We start from the raw sequence: 11,041 nt of genomic DNA on the forward strand, positions 1-11,041 counted from the left end.
AGGGCTTTTCTTTGCTTCTTGAGATTAAAGACTGGAAGAATTATGCAGACAGCTGCTCAGCAAAACTGCCTTACTAATGAGTCATATCTGCCACCCTTTCTAAGACAAAAGCTGTCATTCAGATGCACTCAAGCTAGCTAGGTTCTAGGTCCTATAAAACTGTTCATCTGAAGTAAATGTATCCTTTAAGAGCCCCAACACCAGAAGCAGCAAAAAAAGTTAGAAACCAGCCTGCTTGAACAAAGAAGTGACAAGGGCAGTTAGAATTTATTTATTATTCTCCAAAAAATCTGTATTGCTCTTATGCTCATGAAGGATAAAGGCTGTGCTTAAAAAAATTCCTTTTGGTTTAACCGCCATGTAGAAAATAACGACAGAAAAGGGAGCAGTCCTATCCCTGGAGGGAACGGCCCCAGGCAACAGAAAGTTTGGCAAAAAAATTCCCTCCCTCCAGGAGCTAAGTGCAGAGCCAGAAGAGGGGCTCTGGCTGTAAGAGGACAGTAGGAACCGGAGCAACGCTAAGCGAGGAGTGCGCACAACCCAGGGGCTTCTGCAGCCCATCTGGACTCGACCAGAGCAGGTGGGTACCTGTGTGGAGGACAGGTCTGGGTAAGGTTATGATCGAAGGTCTTTCACAGAGATCTTTGATTTAAATATTCCTCTGATCTGGGGAGACAGGTAGAATTTGGGGGGCTTTACTGTGGAAGGAGACAACAGCATCCGAACGTTTGTTTCTGACAAGAGTGAAGCAGAACGGAAATACTGGGGTGAACACTAGACTTACAGACTCAGCGAGAGGACAAGAGAAACAGGATCTTACTGTACCAGTTAGGACTATCTGTATACTTAAAGTTAAGAATACATAAGCTCGAGTGCTTTGACGGGCAGACACCTTACTAAGGACAGAGATATGCATAGGGTAACAACACAAACTACAGTTCCTGCGCTTCATGTTTTAACTACTTTAAAAGTCATTCATTTCATGTTGCTTTGAAAACACCGTCAACGGGCAGCTCTGCTACTGGTATTTGCAATTTGTCATAAGCTTCATGTCTGAAATGCAGACGGTACATTAAAAAACAGATGCAATGGTATTTTGGATCCCCAGATAAATAAATAAAATATGCTGCAGCATCAATTTCATTTATGCTGGCCTATCAATCTTTTCGAGGCTTTAAGGTTTACAAAGCATAAACACCTGCTGCTTCCAGGTTAGGATCCAGACATGGGATGGTTCCTGCTTCCTTTTGGAGAGGCTGGAAGGAATTGCAAAAGGGAGAGACTAAGAATATTTAGGGTTTAAACTGGTACATTCAAACTCCCTCAAAAAGTTCCTGCTTAGAGGACCTGTAAGCTACAGCTTACAGGACTGAGAATGTCTATAAACGTTGTGATGAAAGAATGAATAAAATTTGATTCAAGCTTAATAGGCTTAGCTAATAAATTTTAAATTTGTCTAAATAAATTTCAGATTTGTTTGAAAACAAGATCTTTGCATCTCTGTGATTTATTATCTCCAAAAATGATACAGCAAGCTCAAATACCTTCTAATCTCCAGGAGAGAAAGAAGGATTTACACTTCTTTATTTTAACAGTTTTCTACATAATCAGAGAGGTTGCGGCTCAAGGAGCTTATCTGGGTGAAATAAAACAACATATTCCTGAGGATGCAGCACAATTAGTTTCTTGGGGCTACAATGCAAGTTGTAAAAAACCCTATGAAAAAGACACAAAATCAGCTACTGGTGGAGGTGCAACTTAATGTAGCTAGCTACCTTGAACTATAAAAATGAAGCCACAGAAAACACATATTTTAAAGTAAAGTATTTTTACAAGAAATTAATCACATAAGAAGCCATGATGACATTCTGGTGATGCCAGAAAGAAACACTGCTCCCATGTAATTCATAACTGTGTCAGGCTTCCCTCAAGAGAGATAAAGAAAAAAATCACATTTTTCCTCAAGAGAGATAAAAAGAAAACACATTTTGGCCTCATTCACAGTCTAAGAGATGAATGGAAAGAAAAGGGAGAATGCAGCTGATGCAAATGTAAGATGAAAACAGGCATGGGACATGACTGTGGACCCCAGCACGGAGAGCTTTTCTCCTCATGTTAACCACAAGCCCACACAGAACCCAAGGAGACCAACTTGTGGGATCAAGGTCAATTCAGCTAATCCTGGTGGTTCATTAATTCTTTTTTTTTGTTTTGAATGCAAGCACATTTTTGTGGGCATTCAGTTTTCAGAAGAAGCCGCATACCCTGAAAGGGGCTGGACTTAAAATTCTACAAGAGTCCTTTATTGCTGAAACAGCTTGGTGCAGCACCCTGAAAACTTGTTCAGATTTTGAAATGAAGGCTTTGTAAGACAAAAATTACCACAAACAGCACTTGGAACACATTAAAAGATTGTGCTGTTTAGTGTCATATTATTTTTTCCACTTGTTAGGGTTTTCAGAATAAATATATTTGAAGAATGTTTCTGCTAGAGGAACCAGAAATAAGGTATGTTCTGTTACTAACTTAAGTTTTGGTGTACCTTTAGTTGAAAACCATTAAGTTTCAGAATTAACTCACTAAGATAACTAAAATAATTCACACCAGCTTGCCGGGACACTCTAGATATTTAAAATAATATAACTGAAATTTCTCATATTTCCAATTGTTGTATGCAATAATTATAATTTTTTAATGCAAAAATAATACGTTAAACAACTTGATGCTTGGGGATTAAAAGGAATTTGTTTTCCATTTTGGTTTATAAAGGTCAACACTAAAACAAATAACTGCTAAGCAATACATAATTAGGTGATATTTACATAAAAAGCTCTTCTCTTTCTTTAAATCAGCTTTCTCTTTGGCAGGGGGACAAATATTTGTCTCTCATTGCCAAGACAGCCCACAATGTGCAATACTGGTCACATCCTTACCTCCTAGGAACAACATGAGTTCTGGGCAGGGGGAAAGCAAATTCATTGTTATTTCATACATATAGGGGATCCTATAGAGGGAATGAGGTGTATGACACAACAATGACATATTCAGTCAGGCTCACCTGTCCCCAGAGACAAACTCTTAACCCCAGGAGATGTCATGAAGGTATATGCATGTATTTCATGGCTGTGCAGCACTGCAGGAGGACATGCGTGCAACCTGAACATCAGCAATGTAACCTAAGGTCTCTTTACATTTGCTACTATGCACAGGTGCGTAAATACAGCAGGAGATTTTTCTAGGTACTTGGCAATACACTTTGTGCATCTGAGCTTGGAAACTGTCTCCAACATTTTCATATGTTTAGTGGCAAGCTTGCTATAGGGAACAGTCAACACACTAAAAGAGAAGTAGAACTAGATTGAAATAATTAGATACAAGTTCTCTAATTAGAGAATTTTCTCATTCTTTAATGCTTATTGTTATTTGCGTGTGTATAGCTGGATTAATCCCAGGTTTCTATCCGCTTCTGCCAACAAAAAGCTCAGTGGTGGGGAAAAACCTGTTACATGTGAGATGTAAAAAATCCCTAGTGTAAATGAAGATTAGGTTTATATATTTTGTCACATATACATAAAATCCACACAGTCTGAACTACATTTACTTTTTTATTCTGTCACCTGGCAGTTACTTTGCATTGCATGGCAGGGCCAAGTTGAGAGCAGGCATGGACAGAGAAACCAAAACACCACCCATGATGAATTGTCAAGAGTTCTTCTTCCAAAAGAAGCAATAGTAGCAAAGTGTCTGGCCACATCCCTTTCTACAGCTTTATAATGTATTTGATATTATATGTAACCTTCACCAAACCAATGCTTTCTCCTCTGTTAATAACAGAGATCCTTTCAAGACCTTCCAACTGAAACTTTAAAAAATGAAGTTTAACATCAGACCATCCACAGCTTGCTGGTCTGTTGTACCGTCATTAGACTCACCAAGGTAGTGTTTGTACGTTCACAAGCTTCCCTCCTGAGATATTTCTCTAGTTGTAGATTTAGATATACCACCACTGATTGCTGTGCACTGCCCGCCTCAGCACTGTTGTGTGCAGCATGCAGTGATCCACTTAATATTGGCGTTAATACTGGCTTCAGGCTACAGCAAAAGGAGTTGAAATTGCATGGAAAAGATGGCCTCTTGGGTGTACAGATATGCTCTGCGTGACTTTTGCACGTTTTAGGTATGGTACTAGATAGAAGTGCTCATGAAATATCAAAAACATTATGCACCTGGAAGCAGGTCTCAGGGTCGCACATTGCTGTTGTTCATTGCAGGTATATTTTACTATAGTGAGGCAACAAGTAACTGAAGTGGTGTAGACTGAAAGAGATTTGCAACACTGGACCATGGAAGTCAGAGACGGAGAAGGTCATGAAGACCACCTCTTTGTCAACACAAGAACAATGCTGCTGGACTGGGCTGAAAAGTTATGAGGAAAACCCAGGTCATTTTTCTAAGGCAGCTGAGGCTACTTGGCTGTCATCATCAGAGCACTCTATTTCATTAACTTCACAGAGTTTCTATGCTGCATAGGAGCTCTCCATTGCCCCACGTTTCACATGTATATAGAATATATAAAGTCCATGAAAGTATAATTCTCACCGAGTACACCTAGAGGAGCCAGACAATCAATGTGAAAATACATTGTTTCAGGAATTTGAAACCCAGGGAATAAAGCTGTGTGTGCTGAAAAGTTGGCAACAGTATGTATTGTTGTGCCAGGAAGGTTTTCGGTGATTGGTGAGATAAAATAAGGATGGAGAAGACAGGAAGGAAAAATTCCCCATCCTGTGTGCATTTATAGAAGCACACAACTCAGTGTTGTAATCAGTTCTGTGGCAAATGGCAGATTTTAGCAAAGGTGATGGAAACTAGATGGCCCCTGGGTGCCAGCGAACTGGACTTTCATTCCACTTGTACAATTTTTTTTAGCTGCATTTGTGCTCTCAAACTAGTCTCCCTCATTTGCTCACTTGACTAAAAGGCACTGCACATTGTATTGTCGGTTAGCAGTCTTGGGGTAGCCAAGCCTGCTTCAGACTAAGGCTTAAATGGCAGATCCGAAGTTACGAAGATTGAAAAAGCCTGGCATGACAAGCACCTTGAGCAATGCAAGCACCTTGAGCAATGACTAGCACGAACCAGAGCCAAACCAGTTTCTGGATTCCCAGAAAACTAAGTTCAAAAGGAAAAGTTTATAATGAATTTCATTATAGTTTGACTCAAGGTAAATACTTGATTAAAGAAGACATGACAGTATGTAAGCTCTGTAATTTTCTTCACACGCACTAATCATTCCAGCTTCCTACTACACTAGTACATATTAATTTTCAGTTTTATAGCTTTCAGTGAATTCTTAAATATCATTTACTTTTTCCTCACACGCACTATTTATTTTTATTCATACAGACATCCAATGAAAACTGAAGAAACACTGCATTATATTGTAATAGCAGTCAGACATAAACCCAGAGAGACAAAATGTATTCCAGTAATTTAGCTTCTATGACAAAGTGGTAAGTAGGGAAGAAATATGACCCCATGGTTAAGATAGCAGCCTAGACTTGGAAAAATGGATTTGAGATTCTCTTTTACCACTGCTTTCCTGTTTTACTTTGGGCAAATCACTTAATTCCCAACCCTTCAACAACTTGATGTAATTCATTATCACTTATCCTGTGTAAGAAAAGGCACCCAAATGCACTTGTAGGACCAGGCTCCCTGTGCCTCAGCTCTCCTCCTATAAAAGGAGCGTAACAGCATGTTTCTACCTCCACGTCATGGTGTTCTTCTTCGCAGAGAAGCAGAAGGGAACAAGGAGAAATTAAGTTTTCCATTTACCCCAACAATAAGCAGAACAAACTCTTCCCACAACTATCTCGTGCTGTGGGAGGCTGTGTCACCCCGCCATGCTTCACAAGCCTGTGTCTTTCTGGTCATGCCAAGATCGCTAGCAAAGATGGGAGCTAATGCTGATAAGGGTATCTGTGCTCTGACAATTGTCCTGAAACTGTCATTTATTTTGCACAGAACATCAAATGGGCATTGAATGCTGATGAAGTGGTTTTTTATTACCAATCTGTTTTTCTGGGTAGGGAATCATACATGCTAAAATATCTAAGTACTCCAGAGCAAATTTCAAGTTTTTGCCTTTAGGACCATCTCATAGATGATATAAGATAATATTGCTTCAAAATTTCTATTTTTATCTTCACAAGTACAGGATCTGACCTAAAAATTTCATAGGGGATATTTAAACTAGCTACAAGAGATTGTTTTAATCAGAATGTGCTTGCATATTTCTCTGAAAGATTATCTCACATTCTGCCGGTAAAACCACTGAAACATAGTTATTATTACACAGCATCGAAATTAGTATCAACAGCACCTCCTCAGGCATGCCTAGTCAGGACACATGGAGATAGGAACTGCCTGACAGTCATTTAAAGGGTAGCAGTTTTGGAACACATTTTAGCAACAAGGCAGGAGAGAAATCACAAAATACAAGACATTTCCCCAGTTTGCCTTTAAAATTCAGAAGTAGCGTACCATAAAAATGAGTCGGTACATCAGAGCTCTACATTTAAAACTGAAAAAAAACAGGTGTCCATGCTGATGCTCAAGGCAGATTGGTCTAGAGAGGTAAAATCAACTTCTAAACTCCCAGCCATACCTGCTGTCAAAAACCACCTCCAGAAAGCTTTGCTGCCCACGCAACTGGCATGCTCCAGAGCTTGTGCTAGCCAGGGTCTGGATGCCCGCCACCCTCTCCTGCTCTCCAGTGTCCCATCTCAGGCTCTGCAGACCCAGATGGCCCCATGGCTACTGTTAATGAAGGGGTCAATCCTTGCCAACTCTTGGCTGTTCACTCCAGCCTCCCGTTTCATGGTCTCATCCCCAGAACTGACATTATTTGGCAGCCCCTTGCTGTTCGCTGCAGTGCCACTGGATATTCATGAGAACATGGGAACACGGGATTTAAGTTGGAGGTGGCCTCATAAGGCTCTGGATCTAGTTCTGTGCTACTGCAAATAAATATCTCCTATGGTTCTGAGGCAGGTGACCTGCAAGGGTAAAGTCATGTTAGTAGGAACACACCAATGTACATCGGTTGTGGGTGTGCCTTTATGAAGCGGGGAAAATTGAGATTTAAGATCAAAATAGCAAGTCCGTGGTACTTTCCTGTACTTAAAACAAAATCAATAAAAAGAAACATACAGCTGGAAGGAAAGCTAGCTTGATACAATCACGGTAAATTAGAAGTCCTTTAAGGCAATGGATGGTGTATTTTCTTCCTCAGAATTAGGCATTTCAAATATTGACAGACCTAGTAAGGCACAATCAATATATCAATTCCTTTGTGAACTATTAATTATATATATTGCTGATGAATAATCATTTAATTAGCATAATGGGAGGCTTCAGTGAAAAGGCTGTCTACCAAGCGTACTGGACCTAAAAATAGCAATAGCTTTTCAACCATGAGGCTTTGCATGAAAATGCTATTGCTCAGCTTCGGGTCTTAACACTTGTTACATCGGTTGACCGATACAGAGCTTTGCTAATAAAGTTTTTCCCCTTTATCACAGCAGTGCTGCCATAAATAATTTGTTCGTCTAAGGCATGGTGACAAGGGTTTGGTATGGATTACCTGAATCAGTTCATCAAGCTCTGTTGCATTCACACAGGAATGCTGAGATACAAACGTCTGCTTCTGAATCACAATGGTGGTTCTCTGGGAGGTCTCATGAGGCTGCTCCAGGGCTTTAAATACTGTTGCTCCAATTATTAAATACACGACTACCACCAGAAAAATTGTTGAGACTGTCTTCCATTTCATAACATTAATAGCCGAATCACTTTCCTCCCGTGAAGAGAGCACGGTAGGCTTGGTGGAAAACGATAATCTTGGTTTGGAGTTCTGAGTGGCCGATTTGGGATCCAGCAAGTCAGGTGCCGCCACTGGCAAAACAGAAAAAGAAAGTTAATTTTTACAGTGCCACTCAGATTTGGTTAACTGAACTTCTTGCCAAGAGATTACAGCAATTCTGTTGCTTCTAACTGGAATTCTTAAACTGTTGAATCTTTCCCTTAAATCCCATGCCACCTTACAACAAATCTGCTGCTCTGAGTAGTATTACCCATTTTACACGCACACAAACATTTGCAACATTTTCTGTATGTGTCTGTCCCCGTATGATGTTCAATCATTTCCAAAATGCAGATTTCCCCTACATTCTTGCATTTCATTAAACTAGTATAAAGTGGTATTTTGCTGCAGAGATTCTATACATTCGCTGCTCTCTCAAGCACTCCTAAGCAACTTTCCAGCTGTGTTTTACCTCAGCATTACAGGAGTAGCAGAAAAATACAAATCCATCTTTCTCTCACCTATTTTGTCCTGCGCTCCGGCAAATGCTCTCTGAGAACAGTTGCCTGATCACTCCCCAGACACAACCATAAAAACAATACATGGCTCACCATACCGGTCTTAAAGCGTTAATTGCGCATCGATTACACCTCTCAGAAAATACCAGTAAAACATATGTGTACTTACTGGAAAAGTCACCCATTTGCTAGAGCGTGTATTTTTATTTACAGCTACAAAACCCCACCGGGTTAGGAAAAGAGCAGCTGAGTGTGTTATCAAGTATCTCGATAACTCATGTGACTACCAGCAACTACATGGGCACTAAAAAAAAAACCCACCGCATCAAGTGCAGGTAAAGGTCTCCTGTGGGAAGATGGCCACAGCAGTTGACCACACAAGCTATATTTAAATTGTTTTGAATGACAAGTACGTTTTGAACGGCCACGACACCGCTTCCAGCTGCCGGTGGGAAAAGCCCAGACCTAAATCTAGAGGAAAGTCTCCCTCAGGACGGCGGAGGTGGGACACGTCCCCAGCGGCGGTGGCGGTGGCACTTGGCAGGGTCACCTCCTGGGCACCCGCCGGGCTCGGGCACACACCTCGGCGCCGGGAGAAGGGGCCAGGAGGAGGGAGAGAGGCAGCCCCCAGCCGGGCCGAGCGGGGACCCGGGGCACCCCGCGGGCTGGGCGCCGCGCACCCCACGCGTGCCGCGATCACGCCTCCCACTGCCCCGGCCCCCGCCCCACGCCCCGCGGGCACCCGGGGGATGGGCACGGCCCCCGCCCCGCGCCCCACACCTTGGCGGGGGGACCCCCCCCCCTCCCCGCCGCCTCCCCCTCTCTCGTCGCAGCCCCCGCGACCCTCCGAGCCCCCCCAAGAACGGTGCCGGGGGCCGCGGCGCTCCCGGCCGGGGCCGCTCCCCTCCCGACCGGGGCTGCCGAGCTCGCCGCCCCCCCCCCGCCCGGAGCAGCGCCGACCCGCCGCGGCCGCCGGCGGCGAACAAAGGAGCGGGCACCGGGCACCGCCGCTCCGCCGCCGGCCCCGCCGCCCCCTCCCCGCGGCCGGTGCAATGCGCCGGGGGATGCCCGCCGCCCCCGAGGGGCGCAGCCCCGGTGCGGCGGGCAGCGGCGGGCGAGCCCCGAGCCTCCGCCGGCGGGGATGCTCCGCGTCGGGGAGCGGCGCGGGGGCGAGGCGGCCGGCGGCGGGGCTGGGGCGCGGCGCGGAGCGGAGCGGGGCCGGGAAGCAGCCAGGCGAGGTACAAAGGGGGCCCGGGCCGCCGCGGCGGAGCGGGGAGCATCCTGGGGTCCCCCCCGCGCCCGGCCGCGGGGGAAGCAGGGGCGCATGCAGCATCCGCAGGGCTGGGAGCGGGGAGGCACGCCATTGTGCTCGTACTCACTTCTTATTTACCGACCCGGTGCCCTCTCCTCGCTCCACGGGCAGGCATTTTTTCAGGGCTTGGGTAGATACAGTTAGAGCAAATTAAAAAAATTAAAAAATTTTTAAAAAGAAAAAAGAAAAAGAAAAGAGAGGAAGGAGCAGACCGAGAGGAAGAGGCTGATGGATGGGTCTGGAGGAGAGGGAGCGGCAGGGGCGGGCGGGCTGGCAGCGCGGATCCCGCCGGCTCCCCCCGGCCCCGGGGCGTGCGAGGTGCCTCACGTCGCGCATCGTGCATCGCACATCGCGGCGCGTGTGTGCGTGTGTGTGAGAGTGTGTGTGAGTGTGTCCGTGCGTGCCCGGGTGCGTGCGTGCTCCGGTGCGCGGGGCGTGCGGAGCAGCCCGAGCCCGGCGATGCCTTTTGTGGGGCGGCGGGCAGCCGCGCTGCGGGTTGCCTTCCCCCCCCCCCCCTCCGCCCCTCCGCGCCCCCTTCCGCGCCCCCCGCCGGCGAGGGGGGCAGCGCCGCGCCGTTCCCCGCCGCTCCCGGCTCGCCGAGGGGTGCGCGCCCCTCCGCGCTCGCGCAGCAGCCCGCAGCCCGGCTGGGCGGCGAGCAGACGCTGCAGGGGCGCAGGGAAAAAATGGAGGGGGGGAGGCGGGGGGGGGGGGGGGATGCGGAGCGGTACCTGCGGAGACCAAGGTATCGCCTGGAAACGAGCGAGGAGAGAGGCGGGAGGGAGGAGAAGGCACCGGCCACCCCCGCCGGCGAGGCAGGACCTGCCGGCGGTCCCCCCTCCAGCCCCAAACGCGACCGCCTCGCCAGAGCCTCCCCGTGAACTTTTGAACTAGACGAAATGTCACCGCAGCCGCAGGAGCGGGGGGACAAGCGGGGAGACCTCGGCCCTCGCCGGGGAGCGGCGCGGGGCTGCGGAGCAAGGCGGCTCCGTCCTTCTCGGCTTGGCCTGATTTTTAACCCGTGTGCCTTGCAGCCCGGTGTCTTGCTGCAAGGAGTTAACTAGGTGGGATCTAGGAGTCAGGGATGGTAGCTGCTCTCCTATCGCACGCACCGCCAGCGTACTGCCTCCTTCCATTTTAGTCTGATAGATACATCAGAAATGCTGCTCCAACTGTGGTTTCCGCCAGTAAAAAGCCTGAAATTATTCTTGTTCTCTTTGCCACGGGCTCACTCTCTGATTTCCCCGTCATCTATCACCTGTGACATTATCCATGGGTCAGTTGTTCACACTGAGGTGATGAACATCTACACTCACCTAAAAGACAGAAGAGGATTTACCAAGAGAA

The 11,041-nt window shown here is 46.4% G+C and overlaps 1 protein-coding gene across 1 annotated transcript in view; it reads right to left on the reverse strand.

Annotated features, from left to right (window-relative positions):
- The window catches only part of KCNK2 (potassium two pore domain channel subfamily K member 2), a gene marked incomplete at its 5' end in the record, with an annotated part of 77,770 nt that extends 69,804 nt beyond the window's left edge, over nucleotides 1-7,966 (reverse strand). Inside the window, one exon of the mRNA XM_050893113.1 lies at nucleotides 7,649-7,966. Within this exon, the coding sequence (XP_050749070.1) occupies nucleotides 7,649-7,966 (318 nt within the window). The remainder of the gene's footprint in view (nucleotides 1-7,648) is intronic.
- Nucleotides 7,967-11,041: the final 3,075 nt, after the last annotated feature.

Source organism: Gymnogyps californianus, chromosome 3, assembly GCF_018139145.2.
Source record: "Gymnogyps californianus isolate 813 chromosome 3, ASM1813914v2, whole genome shotgun sequence".
Lineage (NCBI taxonomy): Eukaryota > Metazoa > Chordata > Aves > Accipitriformes > Cathartidae > Gymnogyps > Gymnogyps californianus.